The sequence below is a fragment of the Exophiala xenobiotica genome (genome assembly GCF_000835505.1).
Source record: "Exophiala xenobiotica strain CBS 118157 unplaced genomic scaffold supercont1.3, whole genome shotgun sequence".
In the NCBI taxonomy this organism is placed as follows: domain Eukaryota; kingdom Fungi; phylum Ascomycota; class Eurotiomycetes; order Chaetothyriales; family Herpotrichiellaceae; genus Exophiala; species Exophiala xenobiotica.
In genome coordinates this window covers 734,575-755,606 of record NW_013562492.1, presented here as the reverse complement: position 1 = coordinate 755,606, position 21,032 = coordinate 734,575, and the positions used below count along the sequence as shown (strand labels likewise).

Sequence of the window (21,032 nt, the reverse complement as noted above, 5' to 3'; positions counted from 1 at the left end):
TCTTCTCAAGAGAGCAAAGATTCGCACGGTACAAGCACAACCAAACAACTCGCTTCAATCCAGGTAAAGGAAATCGGACTTGTGGAGGTACAGGCCTCATCGAAAGCACACAGCAAAGTCGGTCGCTTCTCCCCTACAAGTACTTTCTCGCCTCCGTCGGCTGGCAGTGGCTTCCACACCCGTCCGCTGTCTCGGAGCAAGCCCGATGGAGGGGCATAGTTATCAGCACCTGCCTCCATGGCGATTCTCTTCGAGCTGTAAGAGAATAGCTTATTTCGAGTCAAGATTGGGGGTACTTCCTGAGGAACACTTCCTCTAAAGCCTACCGATGCCCGAGAACGCTTTCTCAGAGTGCTATTCGGACCAAAGCTGATAGTTTTTCTCTAGAATACTCAAGAACGTCATCAGCGCCAGGAGAAAGGCGAAGGCGTTGGTCCAGTGAAACTGTCGGCTCGTTTTACATTGCCCAACCTCGTCGATCAACAGTACGATGAGATTCATGAGTTGGACACGTCGCGCATACCCATCAAGTACTATGGCGATTTCAGAAGTGCAGCGAATATCAGCAGCGAGATATCCAGACTACTGGCTCGGGATCATAAGTCTTCAATGGCGACGAGCTCGATGCTAGGATCATCGTCATCTGTTCGGTTCCAACATGGGCTGCTCGACATATCCGTCGCCTCGGCTCGCCATAGGATATTGTGGTAGAGTTTGTAACCTTTCGATCAAAGACTCGTCCAATGATCGTCAAATCCAGAGCATTCTGGTGTCAATGTGAGTGTCAATGAAAACGATTAGGTGGATGTCGACGTTGGTGAATGGGCTTCAATGTCAGGGATATCTTAACTAGGCAGAGGACCCTCGGCTCCCCTCCAACCATGGTCTTACCATCCTGAATCGTCTGGAAGTCATCCACCAGATCGTTGACAAAGACATGGGAATCCTATGCAAGACGATCGGAGGTGAAGAAGAGGAAAGTGAAGAAGAGGCCGCTGAAGAAGAGCAGCCGCTCTAAGAGGCCATCTCGAGGAAGTGTTCCTCAACCTCCAACCTATGGCTATGACGGATGGCATAAGGAACATATCCTCGGATCGTTTCTACGGCGGTGGAATTATAAGACATATTGACCTCGGCGAACGAATACAGCCAACGAGAGGTGGCTAGGAAATGGAAGTTGATGGGCTTAGCTGCGCCGGCAGGTCGTCATCTGAAGACACGGAAAAGTCTTATGGCCGCTGTTGTGATGATGAATATACCAAAATTTTGCTTCTTGTTTTCATTTTGGAAAACCACAATTGCTATTGGAAACAAAAATACTTGGGAAATGGCATTGCAAGAAAGGGCCACAAAAGGGGCTGCACCTCTTGTTTGGCAAACCACTGCACACAAGCATAAATCGTTTGCCCTGCTGGTGTCGGTGAGAGGCTGGCCGGTGTCACGAGGCTGTTTTCGGATGCCCAACTTGCGGCAGGAGATCATGCACTAAACGCCGTCACCACCATCAAAACCGAGTATCAGACCCCATCATCGAAACCCATCACCATTCTCGACTCAATGACTCCCATACAGGGCGAGCCTATCTCCAACATCGATATAAAGGCCCTAAGCCGAAGGAGACTCCGCGAAGACTCATCTCATGAACCTGCCGAATCCTTCTCGGTACACCCTATCTCGAACGAGCAGTCATCACGCTCCAGGTTTTTACCGCAACGTGTCATCTTAACTACTGACGCCACTCAAATGATGGACGCGGACCTCCTCAGGCAGATCTCTTTGCTGTCTCACGTGCTCGACACGGATTGTCGGCGCTCGCACAGAACCTGGTAACGATGCGACGAGAGCGGGTTATTGTCTGGGTGATACTGACATACCCGTATATACCAACGTGGTAGAATTAGATTTGAGATGGCGTGGCATTTCAGTGCCTCTGAGGTCGAGTCACGCAATGGGATGATTCCATGGGCCCAGTCACGAGAAACAGGCTCAAGCGAATGGTTCACTGCTGTGGAAACATATCTTGTCGTACTCTACTCAGCTCACTGCAAATGCTCATCCCAAATCATGGCCCAAGTCTTGACTCCTTCACCTCCCTCTTGCGGCCACCCTTTAGCATTGACCCTGCCCTTTCCAATAACCACCTCCTCACACACCCTGAACCCAAGATTCTCATACTCTTTCTTCGAGGCCTCGCTGGCCGTCTCGAGCCAGACAGGCACATCCTCCTCCTTTGCCTTCTTCAGAAACTCATCCATACAAGCCTTCGCTGCCGCAAAACTCTTCTGTTCATCCACATCGGGATCTCTTGCCAGCATCGCGAGGTGATAAAACGGCCTCGTCTCAAAGTCCACGTCCTTGTTGAAATCTGCAGGGTAGGGGTCCTCGGACGGCGCACCAGATGACTGACTTGGGGCTGCGGGCTGGTCCCAGCTGTGTGGGCCCTGGTCAGGCAGGGAGAGGTATTTTGCTTTCATCTTGCGCGCGGTGGTGCGCCATTCTTGCAAGATTGGGCCTGGGTTGCGGCGCGCCTGGGATGGAGGGATCCCGCAGAAGTCAGGCGGTTCCCAGAGCGCTGCGGCGGTGAAATCCCCGCTCTCGATCACGACGACATTACTTCGGGCTGCGGCTGTGACGCCGAGTGTGAAGTGCTGCGTCAAACGTTCGGGGGTTATCACCTCGGCTTGATTGGCTGACGATGGTGTGCCATCAATCTCGGTAATGAAGGCTGTAGTGAGGGGCGTGGTCAGGTAGGAGCGCGAGAGGAGAGAGATGAATTTGTCGAGAAACGCTTTGTCAGGGGAGGTAGAGATTGTGGTGGAGGCCATGGTTCCCTAGATATCTGGGGGCAGTAAGGCTGACAAGAATGAGGCTGGAAATCGAGCACACAAGCCGCAAGACCCAAGTAGGTTCCCTGACTGCTTTGCGTACAATCGAGCTCAAAATGAGAATCAAGAGTGGTCAATGGGTATCTACTTGTGAAGCAACGGTTCTAGTGGTGGAATGGTGGAAGGCTGAAGCTGAAAGATATGGGAGGCCGTGCTTACAACCTACACCGAAGCCATTGGCATGATGGAGGGGAGCAAGAAGGTCAGCTCGTTGTCGGGCTGCGCTGCGTCATTGGCACTGGACAATTGGGCAGTGCATGTCCCTGTTGATCTTGTTCATTTATCGCTTGAGCGGGGCCGTGAGCGGACCACTGGCAATCCTTGGTCAGAACGCGGGGCATGGGACGGAACTGCTCCATCAGTGACACTGTTCGCCGAGTATCCAATAAAAAGAATGGTAAGCTGTCAGACTAAATGCTTGGCGAAGGTGCGGTTCGCCAGAAATTTTTTGTGTGAGATTCTGACATAATTCTTCTGTCACGACCACGGATTTATTCTCAGATCCATTCTCATCAAAATCCTTCTCTGCTAAGCTTCAGCAGATCCATCTGCGGTCCAGCCTTGGCCGGCAGGAAGCGATTCATAATTCAACCATGACCACCGTTGACGTGCGGAAGACCGTTCTTGTCACAGGCTGTGCACCAGGAGGCATCGGCCATGCGCTTGCTATTGCGTTCCACGCACGTGGACTGCGTGTCTTTGCCACAGCTCGTCGTACTGAACAGCTGGCGAGCTTGTCCGCAAATGGCATCGAGACCTTATCATTGGTCGTGGACGACGACGACTCGATCCTTGCATGCAAAGCCACTGTCGAGAAATTGACCAATGGTCGCGGTCTCGATTACTTGGGTGAGTTCTCTACCGAAGTTCCTAGTCTTTGGTCGCTGAGATGGATAGTCAACAATGCTGGCGTCTCGTATATCATGCCTGCACTTGACATTGATATCGCAGAAGCGAAGAAGATATTCGATGTAAACGTCTTCGCGGTCATACGCATTTGTCAAGTCTTCTCGCCTCTTCTCATCCAGGCAAAAGGTACCATTGTCATGATCGGTAGCCTTGCTGGTGTAGTTCCATATACATTCGGGAGTGTCTACAATGCCTCCAAGGCAGCATTGCACGCGTACTCCAACACCCTGAGAGTCGAACTTGCTCCATTGGACGTCAAGGTCATTACTGTTGTCACCGGTGGCGTCAAGTCCCGAATCAATGCTCACACTACCCGCGTCTTGCCTCAAGACAGCATTTATGCAGTCATTGAAGACAACTACGTTCGACGTCAAGGCCATTCTCAAGAAGGTGCCATGCCTAATGATGCCTATGCTGAAAGTGTCGTCAAACAAATCCTGCCCGGCGCCGGTCCATGGCCGTGGAGGTGGTTCGTGAGCGATGCCAGGAGGAAATGGATTTGGCAAGGGAACAAATCCTGGCTGGTCTACTACATTTCCGGAGGTTTCACGTGGACAGGTGTGTTCGACTGGTACTTCACCAGACTATTCCAGCTCTGGAAAGTCAAGCGCAGAGACAAGCAGGATTGATTCCACCGTACGGAGTATATTGTCGCCAACTCGCCCAATATGCGTTACTGAGGCCGAAATGATAATGATTGGGTGTCATCGGCATGCACTTGATTGTCTCGGAATCTCACTGATATAACCACCTTTTCAGGGCCGGAGTCTCTGACAAGGCGTGCCCATCGCCTCGAACCGTGCATGGCAATATTCACCTTTTCAAAATGGTTCTTACTTCCCCTAACAAGGCGGCCTGCCATTTTCTTACCGCCACATGATTCGGCCAAGATTCCCACTTGAAATCGGTCCATCACCTTGCCATCAGTCTCAACAAAGCCGTCTTTACTGGGCTGATCATGCATCACGGCAATACGAATGCACAGTTGCGCTTACGATACACGTGTATTGAGCAATAATGGAAAACCTCAACCCCTGCTCGACACACCATCTTTTTCATTTCGGTTTCATTCGTCAACAGAGGCACCACTTGTTTCCTCCTGGTTTTCTCTCGGCCGAATTGCGGACTAATATACATCACACGATTGGGGGCCAATATCACGCAGCTCGATTTGTGTCTATCTAAGCGTCGTCTATCAACCTCTATACTTTGACCACAGTGCGAGTCACTAAGCGCAACTTTCACCAAAGGCCGATGGCTTCTCAACACCAGACTGTCCTCGTCACCGGCGCCTCGGGCACCCAAGGTGGACATGTTATCAGAGAACTCATCACTGCTTCGTCTATCCATCCTGATACTTCGCTCACTATCCACGCCCTGGTCCGTGACCCAAATTCTTCCGCCTCTCGAGATCTACTGGCTCTAGACTCGTCCAAAATCAAACTTTTCAAAGGCAACTTCGACGACATAGGCTCGCTGTCCCGCGCCGCTCAATATTGTACCACGGTCTTCCTCAACGTCACCCCAGTCTTCGTTGACCCCTCGGGTGAACTCCGTCACGCTCGCAACATCCTCTCCGCCAGCCTCGCAGCAGGCGTCAAATACGTCATCCTCGCGTCCGTCGCCGGCCTCGACGAAAGCAAGAACTCTCCCAGTCTCGACGCTTACCCCTTTTTCAAGACGTACTTCGCCAACAAAGCCGCCATCGCTGATATGGTCCGACAACCGCCTTTTCCCACCCCAGAAGGCTACACATATACTATCCTCGAGCCCGCCACGTTTCTAACGAACTACCTCCCACCCGCTCAGACCGTGATGTACCCAACCCTCACAGCTCCCGAGCCTACATTCCACGTCGCGTACACGCCTACACTGAGCATGTCGCACCTCGATCCTGCCGACATCGGACGTTTCGCGGCAAGGGCTATCTACGCTCCCGCCGAGGAGTTTACTCGCTTGTTCGCCAACAAGGCCATCCCCATTGCGAGCGTGAACATGACCATCTCCGACGTCGCGGAGGCGCTGACCCGTGCTGCCAAGCACAAGAAGACTGTTAGGGTAAATTATCTTTCTCCCGAGGAGGTGGCGGCCCAAAAGGATGCGAATCTCTTCATCGAGGGTCAGCTCATGCTTAATGGGCGCGAGTATCTGGTTCATCTGGAAAAAGTCAGGAGTTATGGGATCGAATTGGGCAGTGTCGAGGGATTCTTTGAGCGTGAGAGGGAGAGACTGGCAAAGGCTTTGGCATTGTAGATGCTGGAATGGAACACATCTTAGCTGGATGTCTGGCGCCTATGCTTGTTTAGAATGCCGATTGGGCCAAGAGAATCAATTCAATGTGACTAAGGAGCGATGGCGATCAATAGGTATAGCAGAGGAAAAGGAAGTTGTCATCTGCATGCGTTGTAGTCAGTCATTTCGCGACGATGGGGCTAGACTCCAACACACCACCAATATGGTTTAAGAGCTGATGTATAGCATCGCATCTGAGGGTGCATGTTATGATTAAACTAGGGTATATACAATGGAGAAAGTTCGTCACACATGTCAACTGGCCAGGTCACCAGTGATATAAACATTTTAAACCTAGCCGAAAATGTCATCCAAAGACCTCACAAGCAGTTCCCCAGCGCCCAACGCTGTTTTGACTCGTCCATTGCCTGAAGCATCCTGCCAGCAATTGACACTAATCGTCCAAATATACATCCCTGCGAGGAGAGAATCGGGCCTGTTATAAGGCGCGTATTCCTCGGGGACAGGCTCCAACTTGACCGAAATATGCAACCTGAGAAATGGTATCTTTACATCTATTCCCCGGTCCCTGTGTCCCCGGAGGATGCAAAAATCTCGATTCTGCCACAAGGCTGCGATGTCCTTGATGTGCACGTCTCCGGCGTTCTTGACGATCCAATCATTTCGAAATAATAGCGCGTGTTCTCCGGGTGAAAATTCTGCATCTTCGAACGACTCCGGCGTGACGGCCAGATGCGCTGAATTGCCGCCCCAGAGTGAACGGCGCCGGCCGAAGATGCACATGGGACAGAAATCTTCGTCGAAGCCGAACTTCATCCAGCAGACCCTCTCTCCGTACTTATCTTTCTTTGAGGGTGGAAAATGCACTATACCTGCTGTGCCTCGACCGCTGGGCATTGCGAAAAATACTGGCCGTGGGGGCAAATCTAGAAGTCCATTGGGAAGATAGTTCAGGGCATACTGCATTTCTTCGGGTCCGTAGCGCCATCTGTGAGGCAGGGAGTTGCGAAACCGGAACTCAGCCTGGATGAGCTCTTCGGGTGTATAACCTGGTAATTTCAGATCGTGCAACCGGAAGCCAGGCCAGCGGCGCAGGGGTGGATCGATGATCAATTGTCTGACGTGGACACGTCGAATCCGCCTTTGGGTGTCTTTCATGACGTGCTCTAGGCGTACGGGCTGTACTGTAGCACCAGCATATTGAACTCGGGCGAATTGTTGTTCATCATGGGAGGAATATAGCCTCTCCAAGAAGATACCGAGTCTGTCGTGTGGATAGTTCTTGATGTTGCAATTGAGGATTGACAGATAGGTTTCCATGCCCCAGGGCACCGTCAGTAACTGGATGGAAAGGCCAACATTGGTGAGAGCGAAGCCGCCGGTGCTCACGAGCTCTGTTGAGGAACGGACAACGTTCTGACACATGATGAACTGCGACGGTGATGTTGCGAGGAGACCACTGTGGCCTCCAAAGAAGCCCTTGTGGCCGCGATCCCATGCAAATATTGAATGATCATCGGAGTGCTTGATGATTTCCTCCTGCAAACGCGTGAATGACCGCTCTCCTTCGCCGTAAAGCATAGGCATGCTAACATCGAAGATACCCAAGAGGCTGTATGCTCGGTCCTCGATGCGTTCTGTTTTCCTCTTGGCTGCCCATGACATCCGTTGTGCGACAGAGCAGCTCGATGGACTGTTCTTGCCGACCAGGACATCTAAGGCGATGCCGGTTGCCTGTGCGAGATAGACTGCAAGCTGTTCTTTCGTACCAAGAAATACCCAATTCTTGTCATAGAAAATGACATTTTTGGGTGCAATGAGCTCTTGCAAAGTCCAGCCTCGAGTAAACCACACACTTGTCAAGATTTCATGCTTGTGAACTTCGATGTCTGTAAGATAGGCAAAGCAGATCTCCGCTTCCTTGTACCACCTGTACATAGAGTTGATGGCTTCAGTGAGTTCTGATGAAGAATTCTTGTCGATACAACACGTGTCGACCCAGAGGTAGGGGAGACCCTTATTGCGAGCAATCCAAGCAGCGGATTGGATTTTGCCGTATCCTTTCTTGCCAAAGATTTGAGGGTTGCTCATGTCCTGGAAAGTAACTTCCTCGGCTTCCCATCGGTGCGACAATATGGCATACTTCGGAGCCTGGCCGCTATGAAATTCCTCCATTTGCATAGTCTTAACATTGATGAGGCGCATAGCGACGACGGAGATACCTAACGAACGACATGAGGGTTTCTCAGTGCTGAAGTTCCTGAGGTCCTATGCAGCCTGTGTGCTTCGTGACCCGCAATAGACAGGAGGAGACTATCACCGAAGAACAGCAGGGATTCTTGTTCGCGATCAACCATGTACTGTACGAAGGAAATTGATTCTTCTTGCGTCTCTTCCGGACCGTCGTAGGAGGGAACAGCATTGGCTCGAGATAATTAGATCCTGAGAAATTGCGTGAAGTTTAATAAAGCCCAGGTGCATGGTGACAACGAAGTCAGTGGGCTGATTGATGCGGCTGAAAGTTGGGAGGGGCATCGTTGGTTACCACGTTACCGAAGCTAAGCGTGCTAAGGTACCTATGTACCAGCTCGCCAGGTAGGTACCAAGTCTACCTAGTTAGAGGCTTAAATCGAGGCCACTAGGCCGGACCATAGAAAACACGACTTCGGTGGGTGCTACACAAATAGTCGCAATCATGCATCGCCACTCATCACTCCTTTCCTTCTTCTTTTCAGCATCGCCATATTCCGATCACCCTTCGGAACTCACTCCTGCCCATTCGGCCAAAGGAGCCCATTTGCAGCTTCGCGTTCGACTCGTGCAAGCAGCATCACTTCAATCATGGCTCCGGTAAGTCGCGCTGTTCATCGGCTGCTGGGTGGCAGCGATCGGTACTTGCATGATTCTACCTTGTTGGCATTATTGACTCGTACCGACCTCTCTAGCGAGGATTTACTCTTCCTCCAGCAAACACTCAGTCCGCAAAACAAGCACGTAGTGCCTTCTTCTGTTCATTGTGTCAAAAAGGTTACAGTCGCATGAACGAGTTCGAAGTACATGAATCATCCTACGACCACCAACACAAGAAAAGATTGAAGGAGATGAAAGAAATGCAAAGACAAGTACAACCGAAAAAGGAGGAGAAAGGACCGTTGATGCAGATAAAACTCGGCGGTGCGACTAAAAGCTCAGCCACGGGAAGCGGAGGCTTCAAGAAAGGCGGGTTCAAGAACGCTTTTGCTTCTGCGGAGGATGATACCCCGGTGAAGACAGAAAAGAAAGATGATGAGATGGAGGTTGTTGAGAAGCATACGCCGGAGGACGATGATAGCGATCTGACGGATGTCGAAGATTATTATGATCCACGAAAACCGACGGGTTGCATGCCAGGCTGCCAGGGTCACATTGCAGCGGGCTCTTGATGCCATCCAGTTGACACCATCAACATTTACTTCAGACATCATCAGCTTGACTGCCAAATAGGCACATCAAAGTCGAGCCGCACCTCTTGAGCAGAGACTGCCCTAGGCAGCGGCCGGTCCAGTGGTCGACGACGAAAGGTTCTCCTCGGCACGGAGGAAACTGCACTCTCGGGCTAAGTTGTTCTTATACGGCTCTTCGGTGGCTTGAAGGAGGCTGCAAACACTGGACCGGGCCAGGACCGATGTCAAGGGACCAAGGAAAATCCGGGACCTTGCGTGGCTGTTGGTCTTCGGTCACTGCGGGTGAAGAATGCTGGCATCACTACATGCAAAGAGCGATTTACACAAAGCTATGTCAGCTATATCATCACCGTGGGGGTTGCAATGGTGTTTATGGCTTGAAGAATTCCTGTCAGCCAGAGAGTGGAGGCGAGAAGCCGTGTCGCACAGATACCGTAGGTATTTCGACTTACAACTTGAGTTGCTAGAAGCAATGAAGCAATTGCAATATTCAGACATACTAGGACTCTTAACCTTGTTTCGTGCCATGAGCAGGGCTATCGTTATTCGCCTAGTTCGAGGGCCAGACTGTTAAATGACCTCCACCATGTGACATTTAACTATGCAAGGCTGACGAGGCTGTGCAATGGCCAGTCAGAGACTGGTCTTGGCATCAGTATCTAAAAAGTTTCCGGCAAGTCGTTCGATCTTTAAAGTCTTTCACTTTCAAGGACCATGCTTTGGCGATTATCAAAAGAAGACGAAGCCATGTCAAGGGGATTGTGATGAAGTTGGTATTCATCTCCAGTTCGCTTCAATCACGACCCTTTGTCAAGGGCATACTACATCTCTCGTCACCTTGCATAATCTCCTATTCATTCGAGGCCCGCCGAAGTATTTCCACATCAGTATTTCGGTTCCAGATGGCGCCATCAAGCCCTTTGGAAGCCACTGTAATTGACGGCAAGAAGTACAGAAATGTACGCGAAGGTCTGGCATCGGTTCTGGCCCCATACAGCCAGGACAGCCGACCATCTGGCAAACAGACCCGGAATAATGATGAAGGCGATCAAGCGGTCTTTTACAATCCCATTCAACAATTCAACAGAGACTTGAGTGTTCTTGCTATTACAGTCTACGGCGAGGGTGCTGTGGTAGAGAAAGAAGCTCGGCTCGGCCAAAAGAACCATGCTAGGAAGAGTGCAAAGGAGAGGAAGAAGCAGAAATCGAAGACCGACTCTCATGATGCAACAGCGGCGGAACCTCCTGCAACCCATACCGACGGTGGCAAGCGGAATGCTCGCGCCACAGCGGATGTGAATGGTGATGCTGTCGAGAGTGAATCGAACGACAAAGCCAAAACGAACGATGAGGCCGCGGGGATTGCAACAACCCTTGACACAGCTGTGGAACAGGCTAACGGTCGCAAACGTAAAGCGGACGAGATAACAGATCCATATACCGGACCAAGTGCGGCTGACCCGAGCAAAAAGGCCAGAACAAGTGATGATGTTGAAGAAGATGAGGACGATTTGCTAGTCGAGGCATTCAGCAGTGACCCATTGGCTGAGAAAGGTGCGGAAAGAGAAAAGAATCAGAACGGTGGCACAAGACAAGAAGGCAACTTACAAGAAGCTGCCACCTCGAGTGTTTCAGCATCTACCGAGAAACGTATACCTTTCACCATTCTAGACGCATTATCTGCAACTGGTCTCCGAGCTTTGCGTTATGCCAAAGAAATACCTTTCGCCACGAATGTTGTCGCAAACGACTTGTCGCCTGCATCGGTGCAAGCAATCGAACTCAACATCAGGCACAATGACGTGAAAGACAAGGTCCACTCCAATCTAGGCGACGCTCGTGGCTTCATGTACAGCAAGGTTGGAAACGAAAAGCAACGACAGGGAGATGGGTACGTACATCGCTTTGATGTTATCGACCTGGATCCTTATGGTACTGCTGCGCCCTTCATCGATGCCAGCCTCCAAGCTCTGCAAGACGGTGGAATGCTTTGTGTTACGTGTACCGATGCAGGTGTTTTTGCTTCAACAGGATATCCCGAGAAAACTTATGCACTTTATGGCGGCATGCCTGTTAAAGGTCCACATTCGCACGAGGGCGGGTTACGACTGATCCTGAACGCCGTTGCGATCGCTGGTGCAAGATATGGCCTGGCTATCGAACCCTTGCTTTCTCTTTACATCGATTACTATGCTCGAACGTTCATCCGAGTCCACCGAAAACAGAACGAGGTTAAAATGCTCGCTGGAACTACTATGACCGTATACAACTGTGCACATGGCTGCGGTGCATGGACAACACAACCTTTGCTGCGAAATCAACCACAAACCTCAAAGAATGGTGAAACATTCTACAAATTCTCTTTCGCACAAGCACCGTCGACTACCCCCGACTGCGAGCACTGTGGTTCAAAATTGCATCTATGCGGTCCTATGTGGGCTGGTCCACTCCATAATCCACATTTTGTGCAGCGAATGCTGGACAAGATACCATCCCTGGACAAGAACGTATATGGCACGACAGAGCGGCTCGAAGGGATGCTCACTCTTGCTCTAGAAGAAGATCTGTCACCTCAACCCTCTCCAGCCGCCACCTCAGCAGCACAGCATGCGACAACATCTGACACCAAAATCATTCCGCGGCTACCACCCAACGTCATCGATGGTGCTCCGTTCTTCATTATTCCTAACCAAATAGCGAAAGTCATCCACTGCGCAACCCCATCAGAGAATATGATACGAGGCGCTATCCTCAGCACAGGTTATCGTGTCACCCGCTCGCACTGCAAGCCCGGCAGCATCAAGACCAATGCACCCTGGAGTGTGCTCTGGGAGATTATGCGGGAATTCATGCGTACGAAAGCCCCAATCAAGGAAGGAGCCGTCAAAAAAGGCACCCCAGGCTGGAACATTCTATCCAGAGTTAGAGGAACAGAGAGATCCTTCGTTTCGGGGCTGGCAGACCTTACGAAAGATCAGCTTAAGAGGTGTGAGACTAAGGAAGATCTCAAAACGGTCCTGCATGGGATGCTTGGAAGGCTGGAGAAGGACAATCCCGCTTCCAGTGCAGGAGGTGAAGAGGCCACCACACAAACAAATGGCAGGCTCGAAGAAAGCGAGGCTTTGAGCGAAGACCAGCCTCGTCGGTCTCGCTCCAGGAGTTCATCAACCGTAGAAACGGGTAAGCTCAAGATTGTCTTCGACGAGAAGTTGGGGAAAGAAAAGCCCCGAGCCAAGCTTGTGAGATATCAGATGAACCCGAGGGAAAATTGGGGTCCTATGAGTCGGGCTGGAAAGATGGGCTGAAGATGACACCACAAAAGAGAAAACTGCCTTCGCATACCCACAGTCGCCACTTGAGCAATGATTGACACACCTGCCAACACTGCTCTTAGTGTAGCCGTTGACCACGATGGCGTACGAGCATGTGATTTGGTTTCCGGACTTGAAAGTGTTCATACCAAAGCATTTAGCACGTTTGCAGGATTCAGAATAGATGTGCACCTCCATCTGTACGTGAGACAGATCTGCTTTTCGATGAGACTTTGTAGGATTGAGTATTGACCGAGAGGGCTCAGGACTATGCGAACCACACGCCAAAGTACAGTCTGGCCGTATACCGGTTGAAGTTGCAGTTCGTGGACGGGAGTAGTTTATAAGCGGGGGGAGACTGTAAAGGATCGGAGCATTAAAAGCTGTGTTGACCACTTTGAAGCGTAAGACGTCGCTGCTACTCGATGTCGAAGCTTGTCCCGCAACCGCAGCTGCTTGTTGCCCTCGGATTGCCAACAATCTTGAACTGACTGCCAATCAACTCGGTCGTGAAGTCAATCGTGCTTCCTTTCAGCAGTTCCAGTGACGCCTGGTCCATTACGACCTGCGCCTTCCCAGGGGCCCCGCCATCTTCGCTGGCAAATATGGTATCCTCCTGCGGATCAAATTTTGAGCCATCCTCAAGTGACATCAGATACTGGAAGCCATGACATCCGCCGGCGGTGACCGTTACGCGCAAATGTGAATCTCGAGGAGAGGAAGAGGAGGAAGAAGAGGAAGTAAGAGTGTTCCTCTGGGGCGCAGCACTTGTGATTTGTTTGAGACGCTGCATCTGCGTTAGTGTCTGCCAACATGTGTCTGCTTGAGGAATGCTTGCCTTGGCAGCTCGTTCAGATATCTCAATCGTCATATCCTTCCCATCCTCGTCGACTCGACGGTTATGCAACACGACGGTCGCCCTTACCATATTCGTGCTCGAAAATGACCTTCTGGATGACTGGGACAGAGCACGTTGCTCGACAAGGGGCCTCTTATATCTCGGAGGCCGTTGCGCGGGAGAGGAATCTGCGATCGGGCGAGAGGCTCGGAAATACAATCTGGGATCTTGTTGCCGGCGCAAAGGCCTGGCGACCGAGAAGGCGAGTCGTAGAGGTGTTTGAGACATCATGACAGTGGACATTGTATCACTATAGACACGCCAAATGCCAGGCTCCAGTAGATCATGGGGATAAACAAGTGATGCAGAGTACATACGGACAATAATAGTATTATGAGGAGTTTCGGCGGCGAAACTTCGGTTGCTGACAATTCATCATTCCTCGAAAATCCATGTCCGCATCCACACCACCAAGCCGAATTCAGCCATTCGAGTATTGACATCAACTGCCAGCCCACCTACCAGCAACCGAAAACAGCAAAACATTGTCACAGAGGCGAACCAGAGGAACCTCTCTTGTCTCGGACCAAGACATACACCAACAGATCTCTAAGGACGAGACATCCCGGCGATATTAACGACGACCATGTCGACGGAAGACGTTAAGCAAGACTCAACCAACGGAACACTGGGCCCCTTCTCCAAAGATTATGCTTCTTCCCTCGATGCAGCGGACTCTCTGGCACATTTCCGCTCCAATTTTTACATTCCAACAGTAACAGATCTTAAAAGGCCGACCTTAGCCACACCTCCCGACGAGGGCACGGCACAGCCTTGCACATATCTATGTGGCAACTCCCTGGGACTGCAACCTGTCAGAACTGCCGAAGTCGTCAATGCCTTCCTCACTCAATGGCGCACCAAAGCCGTCACAGGGCACTTTGTTGACCATACCGACTCTCCTCTGCCGCCGTTTGTGGACATCGATGATCACGCAGCAAAGCTGATGGCTCCCCTAGTTGGCGCTCTCGAGGCCGAAGTGGCTGTTATGGGCTCGCTTACAGCCAACTTGCACTTCCTCATGTCCAGCTTCTACCGTCCAAGCAGGAAAGGAGAAGGTCGATGGAAGATTCTTCTCGAAGGCAAAGCGTTTCCCAGTGACCATGTGAGTCCCTCCCATGTTGGGGTGCTTTCTGGATTGCGCTGACAGCAACAGTACGCCGTCGAATCGCAGATTGTCCATCACGGCCTCGACCCAGCAGAGGCAATGGTCCTACTTGAGCCGACGGATCCTCGGTATCCCATCTTACCCACCGAACAGATCCTGGAGACGATCAACCAGCATGCCTCAGAGCTCGCCTTGATTCTTCTGCCAGGCGTCCAGTTCTACACAGGACAGTATTTTGACATTCAGAGAATAACCTCTCATGCTCACTCTCACGGTATATTGATCGGATGGGATCTGGCGCATGCTGTTGGCAACGTCGACGTGAGATTACACGATTGGGACGTCGACTTCGCCGCTTGGTGTAGCTACAAGTATCTTAACTCAGGACCAGGAGCAATGGCAGGAATCTTCGTCAACGAAAAGTATGGCAAAGTTGATGCGGAAGGGTCAACACCAAAATTTTGGCCGCGCCTAAGTGGGTGGTGGGGAGACGACAAGTCTACCAGATTTCAGATGACGAACAGTGAGTTCCATTTGAGCTTTTGTAATGGACTCAAGGCTAACTTTACTAGAATTTGTGCCCCGACCCGGTGCCAAGGGCTATCAACTATCTAATCCAAGTGCCCTCGATCTTGCCGCGGTCGTCGCATCCCTGCAAATATTCAATGAAACTTCGATGGCAGACCTTCGACAGAAGTCTTTGAGGTTGACCACCTACCTCGAGCAGCTCCTGGATGCTTTGGCACTCAAGAAGCCTGGGCTATTCGACATGGTCACCCCTCGAGATCCAAGTGAGCGTGGTGCCCAGCTAAGCATTCGCTTAGCGCCAGGTCTGCTCGATAGTGTACTTGAAAATCTTGAGCACGCAGGCATCATCGTCGACGAGAGGAAGCCGGACGTGATTAGAGTTGCGCCGGCGCCCTTGTATAACTCTTTCCTCGACGTGTTCCGGTTCTGCCATGTTTTGGAGGCAGCTCTAGATAAATCGTCTGCGGCTTCGAAAAGCTGAGAAGTCATACGCTTCAGTCAAAGGCGCCGCTTCCGTCAATCATCTTCGCTATCGCTTGTCTCAGCATCCCGCCACAAGACAAAGTCAAAGCGACCTTCAAGATTTGCCCGGATGTATTCACGGATTAGTTCTTGTTCCGAATCGCTCAGGTCGTATTCCGGAGCAGCAGCCATCAATGATAGGTTGAATCCTTTCTGGGTCTCGGTGTCGAGGCTAGCCAAAAATTCCATAATGGCAGAGGAGCTGAACTGTGTCATGGCGTACAGTGTCAAGTTCTTGAGGTTCTTCAAGCCAGCAAGCGCGGGTAAAATGTCTTCCGAGACTTCACCACCACTAGTCCAGAAGTCTTCGAGAAGTGGGAGGCTCACAGCAAGAGTCGTAATGTGGTCTCCCGAGAATTCGTCGGACACGTCTTTTAGGACGAGTTCTTTCAAGTTCTTCAATGCGCAAAGACCTTGGACCATGATTGAGAGGTCGTCAGGAGTGGTGTCTTCGCCGTTGCCCTTGAGCCACACCGACTCCAGGGACTTTTGCTCGGCAAGCGCACCGTGGAATAACTGTGCATTGGTATGACGAACGGTGTATCCTTCCAGCGACAGTTTGGTCAATTTAATGTTGGGCGAGCAGAGTACTCGCGAGAGAATAGCTGGGCCATCTAAGAATTTCTTTAGGCTCAAGTCGCGCAGATTTCGACAGGAACTGAGCCATTGAACCACTTCAAGGAAGACATCATTGTTTGATTCTTCCAACTGGACAGTCCCATAGAGGTCGTCGAGCTTGACAATTTGCAGTTCGGTGCAGCCCTTCAAAAAGTTCAAACTCCTCACGGCTTCTTGGTTTAGATTGCCAAGGGCCAATTCCCGTAGAGACTTGTGACGTCCTAGAGCTTCAAAGGAGAGCCTGCCAAGGTTGTTGTAGCTGATCATTTCAAAGTAATCTAATGTGTTGGGCTTTAGCTCGTCTAGGAACATCGCGAACGATTCGTCGGCGTCGGGGGAAAGCCATTCATGAAGCGTCAAATCCCGGAAATGTTCGCATTTTTGTGCGATTGCTGCTCCAGCTCCCCCGGCTAACGCGTCGCCTCTCCATAATACCATACTTGACAGTTTGGGAGAGCGAGAGATCCATCGAGGTAGGAATCCCGGACTGATGTGCCCGTCGATTTCTTCCAGGAGAGTAGCTTTCTTAGTGACAGCTTCACCAATGGCGTTGACGGTGGCGATGACATCGACAGCATTCCTGGTGAACTCTTTCCTCGGAAACCAGAACGCTTCGAGGCCTTTCTTGAAGAATGCCGTTTGAATGGTTTTGGTGAATTTGTAGTCGTCCAGCATTGCAGAGAGGTTGCGAAAGTCAAGCGTTTGGATGTACCGGCAGTAGGGCTTGTAGGTAAGGGGTTGCGTGTCGTCGCCGAGACTTGACAGGACGATGGACCGCCAGAGGACCGTCCATTTCCGAAAGAACCGTGTCTGTTCGGCAGCTTTAGTTGCGAAATCGAGGTCTGCTTCTCGTCGCAGAAGTTCTAGCTCGTCTCTCTGTTCGAATACGGGAGAGAATTGATGGCGTCTGCAAGGATCAGTCCAACATGGAAGGCAAGAGGGTGAGCGGGACGTACTGATACATAGTCCGAAGAGCTGGGTCGGCGAATGATTTTGAGGACAGGGCACAGTTGTAAAGAGAGCCAAATTCTCCATCGTTTCCAAGTTCTTGACAGACCATGGATAAGAGCTCGTCTGGCAGAGTGGTGCCGCTGCCGTTGGATGAGGACATCGTTGATGGTGCCCACCTCCGTGGCGAGCCCAGGAAGGTGGCGGGAGAAAAGGCTACAATCACTATCAAGACAGAAGGTACGGGTTGGATGTGACGGAAGTTTTCCAAGGCAATGCCGGTCTTGTCAAGTGAGTGCCATACATGGATGAATGGTGATGGTCTCGTGGTGAATGCAGCATCTTCGAGATCCTTTCCGCCAATGACATCACCGCCTTCTGTGTACGCGTTCTGAGCGCGTTGAGGCATGAGAAGTCCACCACCAATTTGACAAAACCGAGTGCAGCAAGCTGACTCTCAACGAGTCACCAGTGAATGATCAATGCCGACGTTCTTGTTCACAGTCGTTGCTCAGGGAGTCGGCTACATCCATGATCTCTTGATTTGCCTAGCAAAATTTGATGAAGATGTCTCACTAGAAGCTACGCCTCAATTCGTAAGTCTCAATATTCGACCTGCCATGCGTCCTCGGCTGAACAGATCAGCTTCGCATCTCAAGCTTGAATGTTTCCAAAACTTCACATGCATCGTTCACGCTCAGATCATCCTTCTTCAACAAATACCACTTTTCTCCTGGGCCGAGGAGCGCTTCAGGACAGCCTGTGCCAAAGTTCTGGTCCTGTAAGATTCAAAACAGGGTATGCTTCCCGCTCACGGTTGCAACTCCTCAGCTAATCATAAAGGCTCTTCTATCTATCTTCAAACGGCGCCTTGCAGATCAGCGAGATAGAGACACTGCTCTTGAAACTTGCGAGTGCGAATTGCAGGCCAACCCTGACCAAGCAGAATGCCGCCTGATCTTTCGACTGAACTGCCGACAGGGTGTCGTCAAGACGTACAGTCTGTTTTATGAAGCCGGAGAAATCTTGCATGCGGCTTTCGATCAAGTGGGATCTACTAACCACTGGACTGTCGCATCGCGGACATTGCGTGATGTCGTTGAGTACTTTGGCCCCAAGACGGATCAGCTCGACTGGTACTATCAGAATGGGAAGGTCACATTCACAAGCTACACTGAGAAGATCCAAAGTGGAAAAGGTAGACACTTAGCAAACTTCAAATCGAGCTACTAATCTAACATCTCAGAAATTCTCAAGCAGCCGATGCACACCTCCGTTGCCCTCGAACGAAAAGATTTTGCCAGCTTCAATGTTCAAGAAGGTCTGCATATCGGCACCATGGTCAAAGACTTCCGAGCCATCGTGGCACACGCAGAATCGATGAGAGCGCAGGTCACCGCAAGATATTCCAGGGGCAATCGCCCGATGCAGATCAGCTATGAAGACAACGGGGTTCTTGCCGAATTCACCCTGATGACTCGGGGCACGACGAATGTCCCCCATGCCACGAGCACAAGCACGCCAGCTCGAGATCTTTCGTTACGGCCTCTCTCTCGTCCTCCAGACAGTCCAGCCACAGAATCAGCTTCTACTCTTCCTGCAAGTTCTCGTCCTCCCGATGCTGCATCCATGCCGCCTCCGGCGCGGACCTCCTTTCGAGATCGTGACGCCGCACCACCGACTCTTTCAAAGACCGCATCAGGAGATTCTGCACCCCTTCCGGCTGGCAGTCTCAACACCGAGAGTATGTTCATCCCTGCTGATGATGACGATCACCAATGGGGGGAACCCAATTTCGAAGAGGAGCCCGATATAGTGACCTGGGACAACACGGCCGACGAAGTATCCGCATCGAGCTCTCGTCACATCCGCGATTCCGAACTACACTCTTTTGCATCGATGCAAGACCAAGATCGTCGGTCGACCATGACAAGGTCAAGATTTCCGCAAGAAATTGCGCCCACTCAGCGACTTTCTCAGGTTCGCGGCATTTTCGACTGAAATACATTCAGCGCTAGTCAAGTATCTCTCTCGCAAACCACAAAGCTGGTCGCGCAACCTGCTGCGACAGTCCTCACATGGATGCCACCGTCAATCCAGGGCAAAGGGATCGCATTCCATTGATCGGCGACGTACCCTGTAAGGTCCAATTTTTCGCCACAGTTCCCATGTTCACCCCATCCCCAGGCAACGATTTGACCATCGTGCGCGAGACCTATGCAATGCTCGCTCCCTGCGGCCAGGGCTCTCAAAGGAGGTAAATCGGCTGGCGGAAGTTGGCCACGATGGTTTTTGCCAGTACTGATTACATGTGCAGACGACAAAATGTGGATCGAGCTCCAGCCTGAGACCACAATATCTCCAGCTTGTAATGAATACTGCAGCACTCGTTCGTCAAAGTCCTTCATGCTACCCCAGATTAGCGGCGTCTTCCCAGTCCTCAGGAAGACAGTGTAATCTCTTCCAACGACGACTTTCTCCGGCCTGAAAGGCAATCCCACATCAATCCTCCTGGGCCGCCACAAGGCTTTGTCGGGTTTGGCTTCATCTCCTAGCTGTCCTTTCCGACAGCTTCCCCAGCCGAAGACACGCCCATCTGATGTAAAGACCACCGCATGCGACATGCACGCCGATATAGCGACGATCTCATTGTTCTGGTCTCGACCAAGAGCAGTATCTCCCACTTTGTCAGCCACGTCCAAGACCTTGGTCAACCGCTTCGCCTCCACAACATCCTTGCCCAGACCTAGCTCACCCTTTGCTCCGGATCCACACACGTAGACGCTATTCCCATCGACCACGAAGAATGAAGCCTCCCACGTTGCTGCGATATGTGACACTATGCCGGGGCCGGATGTTGCATCAATATAGATTTGTCGCTCCTGGAACTCGGCGCTCACACCATCCTCACCAGGACTGATCTTTCCAGCAGTGAAAATCCGACCATCAAAAGTCAACAAAAGCGTGTGATTGCCTCCCGCAACGATCTCCTTGACTTTGAAAGGGATCCCCTCCCCCTCAATGTTTTCGTGCTGGTTGCCTGGCTTGAGACATCGAAACAAGCATCTCTGCGGACGTGCCACATCATCTGTGCGCCCTATGCCGAGTTGTCCTGAACCATTAGAGCCCAAGGCATACAAAATGGCCGCTGATGTGTCGAAGTGTTGGGCTGCCATCGTTGAGCGGAAGGTCTTGCCGGCCGCCAGATTCAGGACAAAGTTGGAGGGTACCAACAGAGTGAATCGGCCACCATTGAGCGTCTGCTATTATCAGAGAGCGTCCAGGCGCCTGCCGTTCAGTACGAGGTCTCGTTGACGACCGGCATGAGGCAATTCAAGGCACGGTAATTCAATTGTATGCACAGAGTCGTCGCGCCTCTGATCGTAGGCGCTGCATCAGCTCAAGCTTTGTAAGCTGCAATGCCACACTGGTGCTCGTCCTGCGCCATACTCGATACAACCCCGGATAAAGGCGCTGAGAACATGGCAAGAGCTGTCTTGAACTCAAGCTTTTCATGTATCGCAAGTCCTCGTGTCTTGGCGGCTGTGAACGAAGTCAATTTCTTGCGTTTTTGGCTCGCGCGCTCCACCCGAGCTATGTACAGTCTGC

At 51.4% G+C, this 21,032-nt stretch overlaps 11 protein-coding genes across 11 annotated transcripts; 6 read left to right on the top strand and 5 right to left on the bottom strand.

The window, feature by feature from the left end:
- Positions 1 to 2,039: 2,039 nt before the first annotated feature.
- Positions 2,040 to 2,825, bottom strand: PV05_04468 (uncharacterized protein; the record flags this gene model as incomplete). Its single annotated transcript, XM_013460869.1, has 1 exon — positions 2,040 to 2,825. The coding sequence occupies one exon, from the start codon at positions 2,823 to 2,825 to the stop codon at positions 2,040 to 2,042; it is 786 nt and encodes a 261-aa protein (XP_013316323.1).
- Positions 2,826 to 3,478: 653 nt separating this feature from the next.
- Positions 3,479 to 4,423, top strand: PV05_04467 (uncharacterized protein; the record flags this gene model as incomplete). Its single annotated transcript, XM_013460868.1, has 2 exons — positions 3,479 to 3,734; positions 3,783 to 4,423. The coding sequence occupies 2 exons, from the start codon at positions 3,479 to 3,481 to the stop codon at positions 4,421 to 4,423; spliced, it is 897 nt and encodes a 298-aa protein (XP_013316322.1).
- Positions 4,424 to 5,048: 625 nt separating this feature from the next.
- On the top strand, positions 5,049 to 6,047 carry PV05_04466 (uncharacterized protein; the record flags this gene model as incomplete). Its single annotated transcript, XM_013460867.1, has 1 exon — positions 5,049 to 6,047. The coding sequence occupies one exon, from the start codon at positions 5,049 to 5,051 to the stop codon at positions 6,045 to 6,047; it is 999 nt and encodes a 332-aa protein (XP_013316321.1).
- Positions 6,048 to 6,280: 233 nt separating this feature from the next.
- Positions 6,281 to 8,517, bottom strand: PV05_04465 (uncharacterized protein). Its single transcript, XM_013460866.1, has one exon. It carries the CDS (start codon positions 8,250 to 8,252, stop codon positions 6,381 to 6,383), a length of 1,872 nt encoding a protein of 623 aa, XP_013316320.1. The 5' UTR covers positions 8,253 to 8,517; the 3' UTR covers positions 6,281 to 6,380.
- Positions 8,518 to 8,749: 232 nt separating this feature from the next.
- Positions 8,750 to 9,986, top strand: PV05_04464 (uncharacterized protein). The gene is made up of 2 exons (XM_013460865.1): positions 8,750 to 8,897; positions 8,993 to 9,986. The coding sequence occupies exons 1-2, from the start codon at positions 8,889 to 8,891 to the stop codon at positions 9,467 to 9,469; spliced, it is 486 nt and encodes a 161-aa protein (XP_013316319.1). The 5' UTR covers positions 8,750 to 8,888; the 3' UTR covers positions 9,470 to 9,986.
- A 218-nt stretch (positions 9,987 to 10,204) lies between these two features.
- On the top strand, positions 10,205 to 12,991 carry PV05_04463 (N2,N2-dimethylguanosine tRNA methyltransferase). The gene has a single exon (XM_013460864.1). The coding sequence runs from the start codon at positions 10,255 to 10,257 to the stop codon at positions 12,793 to 12,795; it is 2,541 nt and encodes an 846-aa protein (XP_013316318.1). The 5' UTR covers positions 10,205 to 10,254; the 3' UTR covers positions 12,796 to 12,991.
- Positions 12,014 to 13,988, bottom strand: PV05_04462 (uncharacterized protein). Its single transcript, XM_013460863.1, has 2 exons — positions 13,640 to 13,988; positions 12,014 to 13,588 (listed from the first exon to the last, which is right to left on the bottom strand). The coding sequence occupies exons 1-2, from the start codon at positions 13,940 to 13,942 to the stop codon at positions 13,220 to 13,222; spliced, it is 672 nt and encodes a 223-aa protein (XP_013316317.1). The 5' UTR covers positions 13,943 to 13,988; the 3' UTR covers positions 12,014 to 13,219.
- Positions 13,989 to 14,154: 166 nt separating this feature from the next.
- On the top strand, positions 14,155 to 16,617 carry PV05_04461 (kynureninase). Its single transcript, XM_013460862.1, has 3 exons — positions 14,155 to 14,804; positions 14,856 to 15,330; positions 15,380 to 16,617. The coding sequence occupies exons 1-3, from the start codon at positions 14,286 to 14,288 to the stop codon at positions 15,814 to 15,816; spliced, it is 1,431 nt and encodes a 476-aa protein (XP_013316316.1). The 5' UTR covers positions 14,155 to 14,285; the 3' UTR covers positions 15,817 to 16,617.
- PV05_04460 (uncharacterized protein) lies at positions 15,361 to 17,832 on the bottom strand (the record flags this gene model as incomplete). Its single annotated transcript, XM_013460861.1, has 2 exons — positions 15,361 to 17,382; positions 17,432 to 17,832. 2 exons carry the CDS (start codon positions 17,830 to 17,832, stop codon positions 15,852 to 15,854), a joined length of 1,932 nt encoding a protein of 643 aa, XP_013316315.1. The 3' UTR covers positions 15,361 to 15,851.
- A 26-nt stretch (positions 17,833 to 17,858) lies between these two features.
- On the top strand, positions 17,859 to 19,823 carry PV05_04459 (uncharacterized protein). Its single transcript, XM_013460860.1, has 4 exons — positions 17,859 to 18,019; positions 18,069 to 18,221; positions 18,267 to 18,621; positions 18,670 to 19,823. The coding sequence occupies exons 1-4, from the start codon at positions 17,906 to 17,908 to the stop codon at positions 19,422 to 19,424; spliced, it is 1,377 nt and encodes a 458-aa protein (XP_013316314.1). The 5' UTR covers positions 17,859 to 17,905; the 3' UTR covers positions 19,425 to 19,823.
- PV05_04458 (uncharacterized protein) lies at positions 18,658 to 20,902 on the bottom strand. The gene has a single exon (XM_013460859.1). It carries the CDS (start codon positions 20,597 to 20,599, stop codon positions 19,442 to 19,444), a length of 1,158 nt encoding a protein of 385 aa, XP_013316313.1. The 5' UTR covers positions 20,600 to 20,902; the 3' UTR covers positions 18,658 to 19,441.
- Positions 20,903 to 21,032: the final 130 nt, after the last annotated feature.

Bases quoted from the DNA above. Each gene is read 5' to 3' on its own strand.
- PV05_04462 (XM_013460863.1), bottom strand. From the start codon at position 13,942: ATGTCCACTGTCATGATGTCTCAAACACCTCTACGACTCGCCTTCTCG. The intron at 13,589-13,639 runs GCAAGCATTCCT...ACGCAGATGCAG, and splicing joins TATCTGAACGAGCTGCCAAG to CGTCTCAAACAAATCACAAG.
- PV05_04465 (XM_013460866.1), bottom strand. From the start codon at position 8,252: ATGCGCCTCATCAATGTTAAGACTATGCAAATGGAGGAATTTCATAGC.
- PV05_04463 (XM_013460864.1), top strand. From the start codon at position 10,255: ATGAAGTTGGTATTCATCTCCAGTTCGCTTCAATCACGACCCTTTGTC.
- PV05_04458 (XM_013460859.1), bottom strand. From the start codon at position 20,599: ATGGCAGCCCAACACTTCGACACATCAGCGGCCATTTTGTATGCCTTG.
- PV05_04461 (XM_013460862.1), top strand. From the start codon at position 14,286: ATGTCGACGGAAGACGTTAAGCAAGACTCAACCAACGGAACACTGGGC. The intron at 14,805-14,855 runs GTGAGTCCCTCC...TGACAGCAACAG, and splicing joins AAGCGTTTCCCAGTGACCAT to TACGCCGTCGAATCGCAGAT. The intron at 15,331-15,379 runs GTGAGTTCCATT...TAACTTTACTAG, and splicing joins CAGATTTCAGATGACGAACA to AATTTGTGCCCCGACCCGGT.
- PV05_04459 (XM_013460860.1), top strand. From the start codon at position 17,906: ATGCCGACGTTCTTGTTCACAGTCGTTGCTCAGGGAGTCGGCTACATC. The intron at 18,020-18,068 runs GTAAGTCTCAAT...TGAACAGATCAG, and splicing joins TAGAAGCTACGCCTCAATTC to CTTCGCATCTCAAGCTTGAA. The intron at 18,222-18,266 runs GTATGCTTCCCG...CTAATCATAAAG, and splicing joins CCTGTAAGATTCAAAACAGG to GCTCTTCTATCTATCTTCAA.